The sequence below is a fragment of the Dermacentor variabilis genome, chromosome 2 (genome assembly GCF_050947875.1).
Source record: "Dermacentor variabilis isolate Ectoservices chromosome 2, ASM5094787v1, whole genome shotgun sequence".
Taxonomy (NCBI): domain Eukaryota; kingdom Metazoa; phylum Arthropoda; class Arachnida; order Ixodida; family Ixodidae; genus Dermacentor; species Dermacentor variabilis.
In genome coordinates, this window is record NC_134569.1 from 48,256,301 (window position 1) to 48,276,372 (window position 20,072).

Here is a 20,072-nt window from a genome sequence, read left to right on the forward strand (position 1 = left end):
CCTGGATGAGGAGATGTGTACAAAAAAAAAAAAAAAAAAAAAAACAGTTGTTAGACACAAAGAAGAAACAAATCGCTGCTTAAAGATATAACACCTAACATATAAGCACACATCAAAGCTTTGCTGCAATGCACAACTTTGAAAGAAATGCGCACACAGATTTTATATGCAGCACCAGGCCAGTTTATATATATATAAAAAATGTCGACGCAATGAGCTATGGAAAGAATGGTAGGTGTAACGTTAAGGGATAAGAAAAGAGCAGATTGGGTGAGGGAACAAACTTGAGTTAATGACATCTTAGTTGAGATCAAGAAAAAGAAATGGGCATGGGCAGGACATGTATTAAGGAGGGAAGATAACCGGTCACCAAGAGTTACGGACTGGATTCCAAGGGAAGGGAAGCATAGCAGAGGGCAGCAGAAAGTTAGGTGGGCGGATGAGATTAAGAAGTTTGCAGGGACGACATGGCCCCAATTAGTACATGACCGGGGTAGTTGGAGAAGTATGGGAGAGGCCTTTGCCTTGCAGTGGGTGTAACCAGGCTGATGATGATGATGATGAAAAAAAAGTGTGGGTATGTTGCCATGTTGGAGTGCTAATAAATGTGCAGCTACACAACCAACAGAAATTGTTCAGGGTAGGTGTTGAAAACAGCAATGTGGTCACACAAAATTATCCTAAATTACTAGCATGCTATCTTTAAGCCAGATGTAGAAAAATTAGCTTATTAGGACTTTTCTGTCCTTATTATGGCAGTTCTACAATTGAAATTGTATGACCAATGCTACCCGCATGGAAGCTTTGGCTATATGGTTTGACATAGAAATGGTAAAGAAGGGGCTATGCATGTGTCTATAAACCTTTCATGTTTTTTGTGATGTTTTATCATTTTTAAAGCAAAATGGTACTTTGACCCTATTATTTCACCTTGGCTTGGAATAGCGTGAAAAAAATGCCCACATAACATGACCAGCACCGCAATAACAATATGTCCTGCAATTCCAAGTCTTTTCACTACTCAATGCTTCATTGGCTTCACCTAGTGAAATAAATCATAAAGGGGTCAAGGCAAACAAAGAAAGAAGCAATTGGGTAAGTGCTTGTCCTGATGCTTCCTTCTTTGTTGTCATTGTCCAAGATGAATTAACACCAACTTACCAACTTTTTTGGTTTTGTTGAATTTCTACGGCTTCATTGAATGGTGGCCTCCTTTGCAGCCCTAATTAACTACAAGATACCCTAATTTAATGAGATTCTTCTCACATGCTCATGTTTCTCTACACGAACAAGCAAGGTATTGCTGAGCTGGTCATCCTAAACTTATAATAAAGGCAAATATTCACTGATGCTAAGGCAACATGTTAGTGTGGTGCCAAGATGTCCAAAGCACCACTCATAACAACAACAGAGCTTTTGTAAGAAAGAAAATGATGTAAGTGTAGAACAGGATTGGAACAGATATGGTACCAGCTCCCGTAGCATAACATTCCTTATTCACAGCTGGCGAGACACAGCCTACCACTGATATTAATGACTTACGATGCATTTAAACATTAGAGTAATGCAGTTTGGCCACTTTTATAGAATTTTCCAGCGAAAAAGTTCCGTGGTGCTATCCACACCCACTGTGCGGTTGGTGCCATATTTTTTTGGAGTGTGGCACCCTCTCTTTCTGAGTCTATGAATTAAAAAATGCAACATGGCACCTAGAACACCAGGCCTCCAAGACTGCTGATACTGTTCCGTACATAAGAGGTGTCATTCATTGCAGGCAAGTTAAATTGCAGCAAAATTGTGCTGCACCTTCAATTAATGAAGAGGCTGCAAAATTCTGTGAAAAAATCCCTTTCTGGCACAGAAGAATGGTTGCAAAGTTGAAGATGTGCTTGATCAGTCTCAATGGAGGTCAAATAGCCACAGTGCTACCAGCAGTTGAACAGGGAGAGAGAAATGGGGTTGGAAAGTCCAGGATGTTAAACAGAAGAAAGAGTTGAACACAACTTGATGGTTGCTAACAATCTAGGCTGGTTCGACATTTGCCTTTGGTGTCCTTCTGAAACCCTCTGCAAATGAAATACTAGGTAGTTTGCACAGCATGGACTTGCCTGGCGAGCGGAATGCAGGAATCTGAGTGCGACGCTGCAGAATCGACATACTCCCTGGCAGCAGAGAGAACCAGGTCCACTGAGGTCTTGTATGGCAAGCTGTTTGGGTGCCTCGGCTTGGAAGATGTGCCTTCTTGGTGACAGGTCAGCAGTTTTGATGCCGACCCAATAAACTCGCGATTCCCCGATCCAAGCAAGGCATTTGCCACAATCTGAGGGAAAAAAAAAAAAGGCGAGCAAAGGGCAAGTGTTCAAATGGATGCTGAATCTGTCAATATATATATATATATATATATATATATATATATATATATATATATATATACATACTGCCTTAATAAGACATTTTCACTGACTTAAGCCACTTAAAAGGCTGATAGTGTAGAGATGTGAACACAGTTTTGTACTTCCACTCTGCTTAGACATTAGACAGTATTTTATCACAGTGAAATCAGGCTACATGCACATGTTTGAATGCCTCGTTAAAGAAAGAAATAAAGTATGCGAGGGCTCGCCACAATCTGCAGAGTAACTACAGTGATAGCTGAAGAACCTAACTCAGAAATGCGGTGCAGTGCATTTTGTACAATGCTACAGCAGTTTCTCGGGAGGCTTTTTGTTGTGTGCTCTTTCCCTGCACCATTCATGAATATGGGCTTGAATAAAGCCTACCTCATTACACTTTTATGCGAATTTTATCAAAATAACTTACCTTCTAGTTAAAAATACCTTCTAGTTAAAAATTCATGCAGAGCAGTACATTTATCTAAATGATTCAGATGGAAAATACTTATATTATCATGTGGCTCTTGCCCCTATTTTAATACTTCACACTGCTTACATACCTTACATATAAATGCAGAGATATTACCAAAACATATCATGGCATAACAACTAAAGAAAAGCGAAACAACATGGAATCTAAGCAACATAACCAAAACCTCAACTTCTGTATCACTGCCAGGCATCGCGTGGCAGCGATCTATCAAATGATGGCTCAGCATAAAGTACCTTGACACAGTCAGGCACTGTGATGCTGCTGAAGACATTCTTCTGAAATTGCAATATGTCATCCAAGAAAGAGCTCCAGTCATTTTCTGTCAGTGGAGGCGTTCTGAAAGATAATTTTTTCTTTTCTTAAAAAAATTTGAAATTTTTCACAAGCCAGACCTCATTACAGAAGTTTGCCAATATGTCTGAGCCATTGCCTTACAATACAAAGCGTGGAAATATGTAAATTTATATTGCAGGATAGTCAACAGCTCATAAAAGACTACTAATTATAAGCTGTGTGTGCTCAGAAAAGTCAAAAGTTTCACTCTCTGTAAAAGAACCAGCCTTTTAAAAAAAGCCATCATTGGCTGCGAGTGGTAGTCACTAACATTGCCAGGGTGAGGTCTAGTACACACACAAATACCCAAGAAAGCAAAAAGGAAGTGACCGCCACAGTAGCTCAATGGTAAAGCATCACATGTTTGATGCACTAATGTGGAAGACGTCGGTGCTGCTCCCACATGTGGCAAGTTTTATTTTCGTCCACTTTACTTTGCTTTTCCTTTATCTTCCTACATTTTAATTAAAGCAAACAGTTAATGTCTACTGCGTTTTCCCTGGTTTCATTGTTCATTGGCTCTGTGTGGTTGCAGCAAACAAAAAAACTGAGCCTCTCCGTTCCCCTTACTCTTACAGCTAAGAAACGGCTTCCCATGCCACATTACAACTCAAAGTCAGGAAAAAAGATACAGTAAACATTCACACCTCTTTAGTGCTGCTGATGTGACTTTCTTCAACAGGAGCTCAAGTTGTTTCACATCGCTTGCACTGTCAGCGATCGTCTTAACGCAGACCTTGGCACCGTAACGCTGAAAACACTCTGCAACCCTAGAGGCAGGAGGGATGAGTGCATTTAATGCATAAACAGGTTGCTTGAACATGCACTTCTCAGTCTTGCATATATGTAGTGCTGAAAGGATGGCAAGAAAGCTATATTCTGTCTGTCTGTCAAATGTGAGTTACTTACTCAATGCAGCTTTCAAGAGCATCCAGTTCGTCATGTAGCCGCTTCAGCTCCTCGTTTTCATTTTCACCACTGCAGGAAAGCACAGTTAGCTGCCTTATAAAGTACACGTAGAAAGGAATACACACACAATAAAAAATTCAAACAATTTGCATGAGCTGCTTATGAATCCCTACACGGGAGAAAACGACATACAATGAGACTGCAAAACCATTGGCTGCAATAAAGTGACCCATCAGGACTCCAGCTCATGAGTTGGATATAAGCATACTTTCGTTGAAAAAAGCATTACACAACAAAGCAACTGAATACATAGTTTTCATTTTTCGTGTGAAACGGACAACAACTACATAGGAGACTGAGTTTCAATGTCGGACGACAAAAACAACACTTCATGAGGCAGTGTCCATCATGTAGATACAGAAAGGGTAGGTATTTGTAAAAGTGACACTCAACCACGCGTGACACCATAAAGCTGCATCACAATGTGATAGACCAGGCGGTATTTGAAAGTGCAATGAAGGGCAAAGGGAGTGAAGTCGTGACTTCACACGTTCTGCTGAGTACTAATGTTCCAATGCACTGCAACGAGGAAGTAGGCGAAGCTAACAGACTGCATCAGGCCTTGACGATGGTGTATTGTAACTTGGCTTCGGAAAGTTGCATACCTGACTGTCTAAAGAATTTTTCCAATGTAGCCCAGATACCTTGAACAAATGGCAACACAAATTGCACATCTGCTGGCTGTCACCCACCTTGCCCCTCGCTGTGGAATACATTTTATGATCCTCTCAATGTAGTCTAATTGGTCCTCTCTGCAAGAAAGTGGAAAACAGGCACAAGGTGTGATTACCAGTTCACCAAATGCTACACAATACCCTCAAACAGGATTTTCTCACTCATGCGAAGCATGGCCACAAAGGCATATTTAATGAGCCACAAGAGTTAAGCATTCAGTTCAAGAGCTGAAGCAAACAAACGGGTCATAGATTTTTTTTGTCATTGGCTGTGCCTTCCGGCTCTTCATTGCTCCCTCCATTAAGCAACACCAACGTGTCAAAGCAGCAGACGTGTATGTTTGTGAGAATCGCTTACTGCGCACAAATTTTTAAGAAAAGTGAACAGTGGCTACCCAAGTGGCTACCCAAGTGGCTACTACGTGTTTGTGAGCTAAGTTTAGGCATGCCATCAATGCAAGAAGTTACTGTCAAGTTTTTTGCCAATAACATGAAAAGCTTATCGACTACAAAGCTTGTATCATTACAGACAAATTAAACACAAAGAGCGAACTCTAACTCTAAACAGTGAATGAGGGGACTGTGGCTCAAGTACATTAAGCCTTTGAGGTTGAATTTTTTCACAGAACTGCGCCCCCATGCTCAATTTTTTTATTGCCCTTTCCAGTAGTAGGAAATTATTGGAAACTTTTAAAGGTAGCAAAAATTTATTGCAAGAAATATTCTATTTTAAGAACACTTGACTTGCACCAGCAGTATACACACAAATATGCTATACAATAAGATGTAAAAAAAAAAAAAAAAAAATGTCCAGGTGACAGCGCATGCTCCAGTGTATGGGAATAGGCGAATCGCAACAGAAGGCAAAGAAAAAAACAAACCCATTAGTATCTCTGAACTTTGGCCTTGCCGTACAGCGGTACATTGAAGGTTCTGGAAACACGATAGTGCTGGCCAGAAAAAAACAATAGCATCTCTCCCATGCATGCTTTGGAGGTAGCAAACAGTGCACGCACAACCCCATGAGCAAGTGCTCAGAGGTAAACAAGTGGAGTTGTGCACCCTGACAACTGGAAATGTAGTTTCAAATGGCTTTGGGTGACTCCATAGAGATGGCAGCACCTCTCAACAACCGGTGGTGTTGAGTATGCATGAAATATCAAGATAAGTTCAGCTCCATATAGGTATGTACATCAAAAACAAATATCAGTGATGTACGTGTATGGCAAAAAATTCTCAAAGGGTTAAATAATGCTGCATGGGGACAAGCGAAGTGTGACAGATGACCGGCTGTTATGAAGTGATGGTAAAATTATCTGTAATTTATCTTACCCAAACTCCAATTCTCTCATTTTGCTGTTCACATTCGAACTGACCCATTCATACCTGGTGCACAATGGTGCATGATGGTACAGACAAATCCCGTTGTACTGAAGTTGCATCCAACAAAAGAAATCTTCATTATATCTGATATTCGCTACAAATGTACATACTGATATTGCCCCCCCCCCAAAAATTGCAATTGGCTCTATGCAAAGAAATGCGAGTGTGATCCCTCAGGTGGGCATGATACTGCCTTTTGTTGATTGTTATAGTGCATTTGCAGCTTGCAATGCTGATATGTGGCACATAAGAACAATGCTAAATTACAAAAATGTGTTTTGCACAAAACATTAATAGGTAACCATGTGATCACATTGATTACACAGGATTGGAACATTGGCTCGCTGGCTGCAAGCCAGCCAAGCCAAGCTGTTGGCAAAAATGCGCATTTTCATCCAGAATGTGCAGTTTCAAGTTGCTGTTCCCAAGTATTTGACATTTTCTCCACCATAATAGTACATACGTTGAGCTGAAAGCAACCAAACATTTGTTCTGCTGTAACTGATATTGTCTAGAGTCTTGCATTTTAAGTTTTGTTACAGCAGAAGTATACTCATTGAAATATATGACCAACCAAATTTTATGTATACTTTGTCTTATCTGATAATTCAGTATATCTGTTTGTTATATCGATCGTTGGCTCTACAACTGAACATAGGCCATAATGTACAAAATTGAGTAGCCTACCTTTGGCAGCTACGAATACAAGACAAGGCCAGTTCCGCAAGTTCGTGAGCATCTTGCAATATTCGCTCCGGATCCTTAAAAAAAGAAGTGCAGGTTAGTTATGTTCAAGATACGCAATGATCGTTCACGGTGTGGCTCACTCTATATTTAAGGGGTGAACTGTACCTCAAGGTTGGAGTTCTCAAAGACCTGGACGCAAGGCAACAAGTCTTCTTTCACTGTCTCTGAGAGGAATTCTCCCAGCAGACGGCGACGGCTGCCGGGTGAAGCTCGCTCACACCGGTTCACAAATGGCAGCAGCCAATCTCGGAAGCAGAGCACATACTTCTTGTCTGAGCTCTATCAATCACACAGAATTAAGCCAATAAGACAGAGTCTCAAGTAAGCACTGGAAAGATATTTACTACCATGCCTTAAATCTGAGCATGTGAAGTGATGCAACAAGGAAACTGAACCCATTGTATACTGCTATTCATAATTATACAACTATTTGTGCTGTATAAGTTATTAAAACACATGAGCAAGACAAAATAAAAGTGTTTTAGCAACTTTTCCAGCTCAAACACTTGTATAGTTATTAAATAACTAACTTTAAAGCAGTTTTGCTGGACTGTATTTCTCCCTAGAGCTTCAGCATTCTAGGAGTTATGTATTTTGCACAATATAGTAACATAACAAAAGTCGTAATCTTTTTCTGACTGAAAACTGCCACAGGAGATTGCTATTATTTAAAATATAACTGATGCAAGGATAAACGTCCACACTTCGATTTAGAAACGGATCAAGAAAAATAGATTATAAGACTTTAAACCAACATAGACAATGACCAGTAGTCTCACAAAAAGGAAATAGTATTACTACCAAACAACAAACTTTTTTAAGAACTTGAGCTCTCATACAGCTGAGTGTAGAAGTGCGCTAAAAATAAAATGCAATCAAAATGCCATAAAACTACGGTTTCATTGGCTACATGATATGACGACAGACCAACTGGCAGGACATCAGTCACCTGGCTGTGGTAAATACAGTGTTTTCTTTGTAAATGCAGGTACTTGCCATGCTCATCAGAAGCCTGATCTTCTCGCCGTCCGAAATTTCCTCCAGCTGAGCAAGAGTCAATGACTGGCTGATGCGACACTCATACACAAGCGTCTCTAGGGTAAGGAGGTCACCATAGAGCTTGCCTAGTCCCTACAATAAAAAAAAAAAGCAAACATACTGTGATGTTGAAGTGACAGTAAGCAGGTAGACAAAGTATGATAAACTTTAAAGGAATTGTTTTGCCAGACTTGTTTTTTACTGCTTAGAAAAAAAAAAGTTACAGTTTTGCTTGAAAAATGAAGTATAGATTGTGATAGCGAATTAGTAGACAGCTATACGAAGTAAGGATAGTAGATTTATTGGCGTTATAAATTAGTAAACATTCACTTGCTAACTAAATTAGCAAGCACGGTGGCACGCGCACACAGGCAAACAGAAATGTATCTCACTCAATGAGCACGGACACTCGCTGTCGAAATGCTGGCATGACAAATAGTAGCAGCAGCATCTAGCGAATTAACCTTCATGCTGCCTCTCGCCTAAATGGCAACTAAGCGGCGAGAACACTGTGCACAGGAAGCTTTGAACTCTGTGCACACGAAGCTTTGAACTCTGTACTCATAGCAGCTCACTCTCACGATAGGGCCTGTGTAACTGCGCCATACGCAGCAGCCGCTAGATTAGAACGCCCCCCTCACTCCCCTCCCCCCAGTGTGATGTGCGCAACGAAAAACAATGTGCTTCCTCCCTGCTTTTCTGCCTTGCGCATGCGAGATTGAGCCGCCATTGTCGGCTCACCATCACACGCTTTCAGTTGCACATACAGCATAACGGTGCGTGGTGACAATGCTATGGCCTTTTGACTTTATACGGAACATTATGGCTCCAGCGATGGCAACTGCATAAATGTGCTTGGGGTGCCCGTATAATTGCTATCACAATAAAAGAAAGAAATTTAGGTAACATTTACTGTGGAGTTGCATTTCTTTTTCTGCTGGTGGCACTGCACGTAAAGAGATGCAAATTTGTACTTGCCAGCTACTGCATAGTGATACTACCGATTAGTGCATAATTATGTTGTGTCCCTGTTAGGTACGTATAACTAAGTTTCACTGTGCTTTTAAAAAGGAGAAAAAAGCATTCATGCATAAAAATACGTACACATGCACACACATAGCATACCACCAATGGGGAAGCGAGCACTTTTTTTCATCGATTCACAAGACAAACCTGTAATGCTGGTGAATGATTATGAGAGGAATACGCACCTCAACATTGTTCAGGCAACCAATCTTGACCAGCTCCAACGCATTCTCAACCAGGAAACTCATCTCTTCAATTTCGTGAGCTCGTTCCGAATACCACTGCGTCAGCATCTCGCAAGTTGGCTCTTCAGTCCTGAACAAAATACAAAAGTAAATTTAATGCTCATTCCCCACACAAGAAAAAGCCACAGTTGTAGGATGTTGATGCACCTTCGACAGCCGCATCGCCTCAGTATTACTGTTCTCTCTTGGTACGGTTGGTGTGTAACGCCGCGGGCAAAAAGGATGCTCAACCACCATGCCTCATCGAAATAGAGGATGGATTCATAATTTGCTATGGTTGTCTCGAGTGGTTGTCGGTCTGGCGGGCACCCCACAGTGTTTACAGGCCCCTTTGTGTGTGTGCGTGAAAACCCTTTCCACGAACTGTCCAATTCCAGGGGAGACCCTTTCCACAAACCCAACGTCGCCTAGAAAAGTGAGAGCAGCCGCAAAGCAACGAGGGGGACTCGGTGCATGTCACGTGACGTTGACGTGAGCAAGATCCCACCTACGATTTTAGTGGGCCTAATGAAGGGGCCTCGCAATGTACATTTTCATCCATTCTATTCTTTTACACTTTTCACCAACCACTGAATAAACAGTGCAAGTTTCGCACTAGAAATTGTCTCGTCCCTACCTGGTCGCCATGGTCTACCGGACAACTGCAGCCTGCTGACAAAGCCACGCTACCCAATAGTAACGCTGGTCGAGCTTCGAGAAACAGGCGTTGCAACACTCTACATGACTGTGGATCATGCCAGCAACCAGCAGTGCACCTTTGGTGCTTGCTGCTGTATTGCTTGGCATCTGCTCCTAATGTGTTGTGTTTTTTATCTTGCCATCTTTACAGCCCAGCATGCTGATCAACTAGCACAAATCACTTAGCATTTAGCACTTTAAATGAGACAGAGTCAGGTAAATTTTGAGTGGCATACTCTGTGCTTTAGGACCCCATTATAGCAATCCAGCATACAGTGAAACATGGCTTTCAGTAAATGAAATCACTGATTCTAGCTCAGTTTCTATGCCTTCTATATTATGAAAACACCCAAATCCAGCAAAATTTTTTGTAAGAGGGTTAAGAGAAGCTTTGCTTATGGCAAATTCCACTGGTCATACTAGATGGGTGATCTGAGTCCTCAAGAGTGCACTCGAGCTGCACTTGAAGTATGCCAGAGGAAGACAACATGCTTTACACCTGGTGGCTGCAGAAGTTGACGTGTTTAGCTAGCATCTAATGCACTATTTATTTTATTTAGTTTAGAACATCCATTTGAATCTACACTGAATGGTCCACATGAGAGACACAGAAATCTGCCACAGACAGGGTTTATCTGACACGACCAGTGGAATAAGTGAGAAACGGCAAAAATCCGTTACTTCACCCACTGCAAAACAGTGCCAATACACCCTCACTGGATGTGCTCTCTCTCCCCTCATTCTCAAGGAGACGATGTCTCGAATATGACCACCTGTGCCCAAACCGAACACACTAAGCAGGTGCTAAGAGAGACAAGGACGAAACACCAACCAGAGCAGAAGCAGTGGGAATCAGCATCTTCCGAGAACGACACTCAAAGAAACCGAGCAAAGCCAGATGCCAGAAGTTACAGGTCCAAGTCAAGGTGGATACTCATCTCCTTCTTGCTAGACTCCCCACTGCCTATTCATCAAGCACCCCGGAAGCCAGTATGTCTTGTTGGGAAGACCAAATAAGCCATTAGCTCTGTTTGGTTATCACTGCATGTGTATGTTGTGTCGGCGCCCATGCTCCCCAGTGTGCCTCCGAAGGTCAGTAGCCCAGAGGCTGTGTTTGTGTGTGCTTGGAGCCTTGACAGTGTCCATAGCACCCAAGTAGGTGCTAGACAGGGTGGAACCCCCTACAATCAAGAACTTGTTTCTAGGCATACAGTGGAAAAAAGTTCTAACAGATAAAGAAAACCTGCTCTACATCGACCATTAGAATGAATGCAAATTTATTCACTCAGTGATTCAGCAAAATTTCCTTAATTTAGATTTCATGGAACTAGAAGAAACAACCGAATTAACTGAATGCCAAATGATCAAATGTTATCAAGAAAACAATAAACAAATGCTTACTACATAAACATGCCTCTATTTACTGAAGAAATCCGTAGCCTTCATTCCTGCTTTGGGGAAAGTCAGTGAGGAAGCTACAATTCTTGTCCCCTTGTGACACCTTGTGGTGGCAAGGGCATTGTGACTTTCTTCATAGTGCTGCAGTGGTATACAATACGTCTTCATCCAAATAAACATGCTTTTCACTACTGCGCGCACAACCTGATCATGATGTAGCTGGTGGTTTCGATGCTAGTGCACGGTGTGGACCCAACCACTTTATTTTGGTTGAATACCAGCTCCGATTTGACTCTTTTGCTTCACACATTTGCAGCGCTCCAGGCTCGGTGTGCCCTAAGAGTTATTGAAATTAACCAGTGTGCAGTTAAATATATCCAAATTAACAATAAGTTCATGCCATCAAATAACGAAGACCCTTGCAAGAACCAGAAGGCCAGTAAAGACTGAATTATCCAATTTTCCAAATTAATGACAGTCTAGTTAGTGTGATTTTACAATTAAGATTTATTTTTGTTACATAGAGCTTACTGTAACTAGGCTTTACTCTATGAGGGCTATATAATGAATGCCAGTGGGGATCCAAGTGATTAAGCTTGAACAACTCACCACCACTTTTGTAGAGAAGGGTTGTCATCATAGAAGTCTTTGTCAAATGAATTCCACACAGCAACCATTGGTGCCCTGAAATGGTGAACAAATTCATAATGCATGCATAATAAATTAGGCACTTGTGTGATGTTGGCAAGCATTAAAATAAAAAAAATAATTCTGGCAAATGTCCTATGAGCTGCATCCTTACTCTTGAATCATTTCCTCGCACCAGTCCTTCTCCCTGAGGTCTTGTGTGTCCCATGAGATCACTTCTCGGGTGCCTTGTTCCGTGATCCTGAGAAATGAATCCAACAGAACATGGACGTCACGAGCCAAATAAAAATGGCAGTATTATGACTCACGGTATACTTGTTTACTTATGTTTAGGCTCATGTAAAAGTAAATCAGATAGTCAAATTACATCTGCATATGTAAATGATAGCTGAGGCATAACATATAAACAAAGAAATGACATGCATTTGCCAGGCTTCTGAGTTGATGGAACATGGCTGTGCAATCTCAAGACAAAAATGATCTCCCTTTATTGTAATTAGTATATATGCCTTTCTGTTATCATGCCGAATATCACTGCTTTATGTATGTTTACCTCAGCGACTTGACATCGATGGATTCAAGATGGACATCCCTTGCAACTACTTGAAAGTGTGATTCATTGTAATTTTTTATCTCTTATCTGCTTTATCATATTTCATCCTTGCTTCTTTAACACATTGGCTTTCAAAGAAAGCAAACCAGGAAGTAAATAAATCAAGGGCCACAATCTCGGCCAACTACTTTTGAAGACACAGAACGAAGTCGCAACCAACATGAAAACACCTTCGTGATATCTGATACTCGCTATAAGCATATATTTGTTGCATGCAGATATTGAAAAACCACATTTAGATATGCCATATTTGTACAATTCTACCACGCCCCCGATTGTAACACACAGTTATGTTACCGCCCAAATATAAAAAAAATTAATCTGATGCCGACTCTACCGCGCACATCAAATAACAAAACCTGAGTCGACACGTACCATGTTGAAACAACTTTATGGAACATCTACAAAGGCACACACAAACGCACAGCTGAACCTTAGTGGCTAGTCACTACTGGAGTCGGACGACACCTCCTTTACGCTGTTTGCCGACCACAGAAAGTCATCTTCAGTTCCATCTAATGCATTAGAAATGCCGCACATACAGCAAACTGGAAAATGGTGAACGCAAACCAAGGGCATAAGAAAAACGTCTGTTCAATGGCAGTCTGGCTAGCTACCTTGCACTGAGCCTTTTTCTTTATAGGAAGGATCAGTTTCGGTTTTGATTCTGAGCACAATTAAAAAAAGGTGCACATTATAATCGTGCAAATATGGTAGGTTTGTTCGATTCAGAAAAAGGTGCACGGCACCTCAAGCGAAAAAGTGCAGGGGGTGCCGGGCTGCACCCACCCGCTACAAGGTTCAAGGGTGCAGTGCACTGCGGCAGCACCTTGCATTGCACCCTGTTCAATCGAGCACGGGGGTGCAGGGTGCACTGCTGCACCTTGGGGAATCGAGGGTCTAGGTGCAGTGCACCCTGAATAGGTGCAGAAGGTGCAGAGAAACTTGGCTGAATCGAATAGACCTAATACTTCATTACAGCTAAACCTCGGTATAAAGAACTTCAATTTAAAGAAATTCTCGATATAATGAAGTATTTAACTTTTCAAAACCTCTTGTTTATAGACTGCAATCTATTTAAAACCTCAATATAACGAAGTGTGTTTGTATGCAATTTCAATAAAACGAAATTCCACTGCCACCGCAAAGGAATGCTGAGACAATAAATGAAAACTTCCGTAGATGCAGATGGTCAAACGATTGAATCAGATGCAGCTGCTTACAAAGGCACCTCTAAAATTGTGTGCTGCACGATAAGAGGGAGCGCCTAAGTGGAGCCGCAACATGCTTGTACAAAGTCCAAGCGCGATAAGATCCTACTGTGCCCCCCCCCCCCCCGCACTGGGTGCTTTAGGTGCGAGTGAAAGGGTGCGAGAGTGAGACAAGAAAGATGGTGGTGTCACGAGTGCTGCCTTCCCGCGTGAACAAAGGGAAAGAGGGGGATGGGAGCGAGCTCGCGGTAACACGATCAAGCGCACCATGCGAGAAGGCGGAGTGGGGAGTAAGTTGGCGTGCGCCTGGATTCCTGGCATGCATCTTGGTCGTGGCTGTGCATGGTTGTAAGTGTGGCTGAGTGTATACGCAGCCGCGCACCCTGCTTTAGAGGCAATCTGCCGCACGTGCAAAGAGTAGGCATGCTGAGACTACGCGGCATTATGTAAGCTGTCTTCCCGCGCATTTAGTATTGGAGGTTGCGTAATCTTGAGTTTTGGTGACTCATTGGAGTGAGAGGCAGACGAAGCATTCGCTCTCTGCTGCCGGTGCTCTTCACGATAGCGTCGTTCCAGTGCAGGCAATGCTATCAGCTGCGGGGGTGGAGTGCACGTGAAAGTGTGGCTGGCTTTGCTTAATTTGCACAGCCAATGTGAAGATATTGTCACCGACTCCCAAATTCATCGAAATGAATTGTTTTCTCATTCAAATTTGCTTTTCTTGATTGTCCGATAATTCAGATAATTTTTCAGCATCTGTCCATGTAAAAAAAATCGATTGGTGATTGTATTTATTGGCATAAAGGGTTGAATTTCAATCTGACGAAATTTCGGTATAACGAAGCAAATTGCCGATTTCACTGACTTCGTTATATCGAGGTTTAACTTATATCTGTGCTCATTATAAGTCACTCCTGGATATGTCAAACCCGAACATATCGAGTTATTGCATATAACAAACAATTGTAACATCCCTTTGGAAATCCCATGCAAAAATACCTATAGTGTTGTACGGCATGTGTATTGAACTACCGTTCACCCTTTGACCCCTTTGATACACAGAATGCTGTGCTGCACCCCACACCTGCAAGTGCACTTCTCCTATTGCCGACGCAATCACTTCTCTCACAGTCAGAAATATTTAATGCCAATTAATTCCAAACACCACTGTTTTCGCAGATCTGAAGGGCAGTACACACCACAGAGGAAGAATAAGCAGGGTGCATGTCTCAGTTTTGCTCACGGCACATATGGATGGCTTGTGCAAACTGCGGCTGATCGGTGTCGGCAAGAGAGAGCAGATTGCATGCCACTTCAGTTCAAGAACGCAAAATGCTACCACATTCCACAATAGTATGGATGACACACGGTCTTTTCACTCAGTGGCTCAGAGTGTGGGATGTAGAATGGGAGCTATCTGTATCGTCAAATTCGCTTTCTTGTAGACCAGGGGTTTCTGTGAATGGCATCTTAGTGTTCCGAGAGTGGCCTAAACAAACTACACTTTGGAGGGATCTACGCCACATCTGCACTTTTTGGAAAGACCAATATGTGGCAGCAATGCAGAGGACTCGTCACAGTGCAATTCGCTGGTGCACAGTTTGCGCTGAACGTCTTTCGTTCTTGCTCACGAGCTCGCAAGAGCGGAAATATAATTGAATGTTCTGCTAGCTGAAAGCTGCTTTCGAATCTTACAGCATCTGTAGGGTTGATTAGTTGCCGACGTATGACAACTGGCCATTTGAAAGGTGGCCAGGCACGTGCTATTCACAGTAGTACAACATACAAGTGTGCTTATGGCTACATGGTGCATATCCATTCAGGCTGGTTTGCTTCTACACTGTGTTAATGTATATGTTATCCTGAATAAAAACGCATAACAAGCACTTTGACGTGTGCAAGGCTTCTAGGATTAGCGTTTCTATAGCATACCAGCAAAGTTTTGTGCAATTGACACGGCCTTGCAGAAACAAATAATTAAATGCCCACTTTTCACAATCTTGGGAAACTGTCCGAGATATGTGAAGCTTTCCGATAAGTTTCAGGTACGCATATTTTATATTTTGAGTTATCGATACACTGAAATATGTCACAATACCCTTCAAGTATATCTGGGATAGACTTATCAAGGTTTGACTGTATTACACTTTGTGTGTGCATTAATTGGCTGTCAGTGGAGGTGAATGTGATGAAAGCTACAGAACATCTGCCACAAATGTTATTTTTGTGTTGTATAGTTGCCTTGACAGGATACCAATCATTCCAGTAAGGCATCCAAATAAATGTCCACATTGCACAGAAGTGAAATTACTCATGAAACTGATCAATCAAGAATAGTGTATCAATCCAAATCTAAGTCTGATTCAATCCCAAGCTGTTGCCTGAAAAATGGATGGAAGAAAAGGAAGGAAGCAATGGAATAAGAAAAGAAAGTGTTCTTGTATTTAATAGGTTAAGAAGAACAGCAGTAGCATGAATATTTCAAATCAATACAACCAATTATTTAATTATTTTAACTACTAAGAATTACTTTCTACACTACAATCACTTTTCCCTTCGTCTTCTTTGTCCACATTGCTTAATTCTTTGCAGCTCTTTACTTCTCTCCACACGCCATCTTTGCGAGGGAAAGAAATTAAGTACTTAGCACACGGAAGTGCTCATGCTGTTGTTAAAAATGGCATCTTATGGCTTATCATGGCTACTGCAGTGGCTAATACTAGTTACATTGCAATCTTTCATTCCCCTAGGCAATGAACAGCTATGGCAGTCCATGAGCGATTCCATGGCTGTACTCTATCCTTGAACCTAAGCTGACCTACAAGTTTCGTACTGTTTATCTTGAAGAAAGTGTCAGGCTTAGACTTTAATAAGTACAGTACAGCCCCTAGACAAACCCCACTACATTTACGCCAATGCAAGTCAAAATAAAAGAACACTAGTCAGTGACAACCTAATCATGCAGAGGCAAATACATTGCTGCCCAACTAAAAGAAGATTTTTTAAGATGCTCCAGCCAATTACGCTTACTCATTTCAGAGATGAACATTCAATACTGGCGTCTTTAAGAAAGTATGTTTCGGAGCACAGAGGTGGTTTTGTGGGCAGAGCTGGAATTGAAGTGTTAGGTTGTAACCAAGTATAGATGGCTTAATACGAGTAAACGCTGGACAAGCAACCCCACCTGGCCTTGGGCAGGCAGGTGGAATAATGAGACGGGGGCAGGGTCTCTGGGAAGTTGCTCACGACGGTCAGCCAGTGAGCCAGAGTGGCCATGCCAGCATAGGTGAACAATGTTGACACTGCCGTGGCATTCCCTTCTTGTGCAAATGACAGGGCAGCCTCAAGGGGTGGCTGGCATCGAAAGCTCTCGAAGAAGTCGGCGTCGAACTTCTCAGGAGACAGAGACAGTCCTTCCTGGATCTGTCATACAAGAGCGATACGATATCGCATGAACAAGCAGAAGAGACAACCAACCAGCTGCCCTGTCTTTATAGATGCTGCACTGTAATAGTTTCCTTTTGTCATTCCTGGTTCATCGTTGATCTGAAATGCTTTAAGTTATACTACTTACAGCGAATAGCTGTTAAGGGTTTATTACAGCTTTCGAGTTCTTCACATGTGCATGGACACTATCACAACCATTGGAATCAGCCCAACACACTGTATGCTGTTGTGAACAGAATGGGAAGAGGTGCATGCTGACAGTGTAATTTGTTACCAACTTTACCATATTTTAACTTATAACCATTGAAACAATTAATAATTTTGACAAAAGAACACAGGGCAATGATGGCGATTTTATGCTATAACATCCTTGAACATTGTGCCTGTGGCTGTGCACATGACTGTATGTGACTGGGTATGTTTGTACAAGATTAAGCAGTGAAACATGTATTTGTTGTGTGTGACTATGTAAGCCTTGTCTTGAATAAACACACTGTTTTGTGTACAACTTTAAACATGGGATGGAACGCAAACACAGAGCGCGATACACAAACAGCACATGAGCAGATCTAGGATTTTCTTTCCCAGTGGAAATGGAAAGTTGATGTCGAAAGATAGCTTGAATGGTGGCTTCAGTTTCTGCTCTGCCTCTTGCAAAAACGTGACCATTCATGTTTTTGGAATGTGGAAACTGAAAAAAAGCTCACAAGCTTAGCGATCTAAGTGTGCAGGCTGAAGGTGAGCAGGCTGCTAGATAATCGACACACTAGACAGCAAAATGCACCCTACTATAGCAGGATGTCAACTTTGCCTGCAAAGTAGTATGTAGACTTTCTTGCAGTTCCCATGTTCTAAATACTTCTGTAGGCCGATGCACATTACGACATACAGATCAGCACTCTATTCTCAGCTCTTTTGTTCTCTCTGTTTACGTTTGACAACAACTGCAAAAAAAGAGAGGAAAAAAAAAAACCTATCTGCATACAAGATACCACCTGCATAAATTGAAATGCAAACAGGAAAGAACTCATAAGAACACCTGTTATGCCTAATTACATCGAATCACAATCTGCAATAACTCCATAGCTAGTTTATGAGCGGATGAGATTAAGAAGTTTGCAGGGACGACATGGCCACAATTATTACATGACCGGGGTAGTTGGAGAAGTATGGCAGAGGCCTTTGCCCTGCAGTGGGTGTAACCAGGCTGCTGCTGCTGCTGCTGCTGATGATGATGATGATGATGTAGTCCCAAATGCACATTTGGAAGCTTGAGTAAAGTCACTATTACAAAAGCAGGCAAACACGGACACGCAACAATGCATGCTAGTTGCTTTTGACTTGTTTGTGTTTTATGTAATTTATACCGAGAATATACAGCACATTAATACACTGCTGTTGTATGATTGAATGAACATACCTCATACATGGCCAGCCTGTCTAGGTACACAAGGAGTTTCAAGCGGCATTCGCAGAGCCACCGCTGATCTAAAGAGAGACTGCAGGTGAAGAAAAATAAAATTTTGTCACAAAGGTGAGGGGGTTACAAGAGGTTATGTACTCCCCTGAGCACAACTTAAGTTTTATATTTTGCAATTCTGCCTTTTGTACCCATATTTTTTATGTGCTGCATTGCCCCTCCTGCTTGGGACATGCGGCCTGCAGTATGATGAGAAAAAAAACAAAGTCTATGGAACAGGAATCCCGCAATAATTTTTTCTCCTCTGCCTATGAATGTGACTTGTAATTGAGGACTGCAGTCCAAACATGGCATTGCAACATTTACAGTGGCCCCGTCAATATTAGTTTGTGCATATGAATTAAAAATAAGTTCAGTTTCTTTGGTAGGCCTGTCATCTGATACTTTTGCTCCCAGGTGCAGATGGGCAACTGCAACCCCATGTGCATGTGCAATCCCAGCATGTGCAATCTTATGCCCAATGAAAGACAACTGGCATGTTCCACCAAGCAAGCAAAAAAGATACACAAATTGCATATTAGAAGTAGTGTAGGGAATTATACTAAGCTATAGTAGGCTTTGCAGAAGACAATGTTTGAGTGACTGAGCCAGGAAACAGCAAAACAACATTTAAAAAAAATAGATATGCCAGTAATTGGCAGTCCAGTATATAAAGATTGCACTTGCACACCTTTTTTCAATAAGACCAAGTTCCCAATTGAAAGGCAATAACTAAGCAAAAATGTGAAATTACAGGAGCATATTTCAACAATGAAGTTGGTGATAGGAGTGTCAGTTCCTCATCATTCATGCTTCTGAAAAATAAAAATCTCGTTCCTAGATACTAATTGCAAATGACACCTTGGTATTTGCATTATATGCATGCTCGCTTTTCATTTTTTAATGTGTGAAAGTGCTACATAAAACACGTGCTGGTTTTCATTAATAAAATTAATTTGGTAGCCAGCACTCTATCTGTTTTCTACTCTTTTTTTTCGCTAACATTTTGCACTTTTTAAAGTATAATGACTCGAATTTTCATTAGCCAGGAGCTTGCATTTGTAAATAGTTATCTGCACTAAAAAAAACCAAAACTCCTGACATAAGGTTGTAGTTGCAGCTAATATATTCATTGTGTCACTTTTCAACTGTGCTTGAATGCCATGGCAAATTAAAGTCCCTGTGCAAATGAAAGGCCACATCTTGACTGCTTGTCCGTAGACAGATTTCGTGTCATCAATATGACCTGTCATGTAGCCCATTACACCAATGCTCTATGGGCAATTGTAGTGCAACGAATAAAGAATCCGACTACTC

At 41.7% G+C, this 20,072-nt stretch overlaps 1 protein-coding gene across 1 annotated transcript in view; it reads right to left on the reverse strand.

Moving 5' to 3' along the window:
- Positions 1-2,072: 2,072 nt before the first annotated feature.
- LOC142571802 (NBAS subunit of NRZ tethering complex-like) overlaps positions 2,073-20,072 on the reverse strand; it is a 62,992-nt gene continuing 44,992 nt past the window's right edge. The window contains exons 19-31 of the mRNA XM_075680427.1: positions 18,717-18,795; positions 17,034-17,272; positions 12,180-12,266; positions 11,987-12,061; positions 9,242-9,371; positions 7,989-8,123; positions 7,098-7,271; positions 6,933-7,006; positions 4,881-4,940; positions 4,129-4,197; positions 3,867-3,989; positions 3,120-3,222; positions 2,073-2,320 (exon numbers count right to left, since the gene is read on the reverse strand). Coding sequence (XP_075536542.1) covers positions 2,081-2,320; positions 3,120-3,222; positions 3,867-3,989; positions 4,129-4,197; positions 4,881-4,940; positions 6,933-7,006; positions 7,098-7,271; positions 7,989-8,123; positions 9,242-9,371; positions 11,987-12,061; positions 12,180-12,266; positions 17,034-17,272; positions 18,717-18,795 — 1,588 coding nt within the window. The 3' untranslated portion in view covers positions 2,073-2,080. The remainder of the gene's footprint in view (positions 2,321-3,119; positions 3,223-3,866; positions 3,990-4,128; positions 4,198-4,880; positions 4,941-6,932; positions 7,007-7,097; positions 7,272-7,988; positions 8,124-9,241; positions 9,372-11,986; positions 12,062-12,179; positions 12,267-17,033; positions 17,273-18,716; positions 18,796-20,072) is intronic.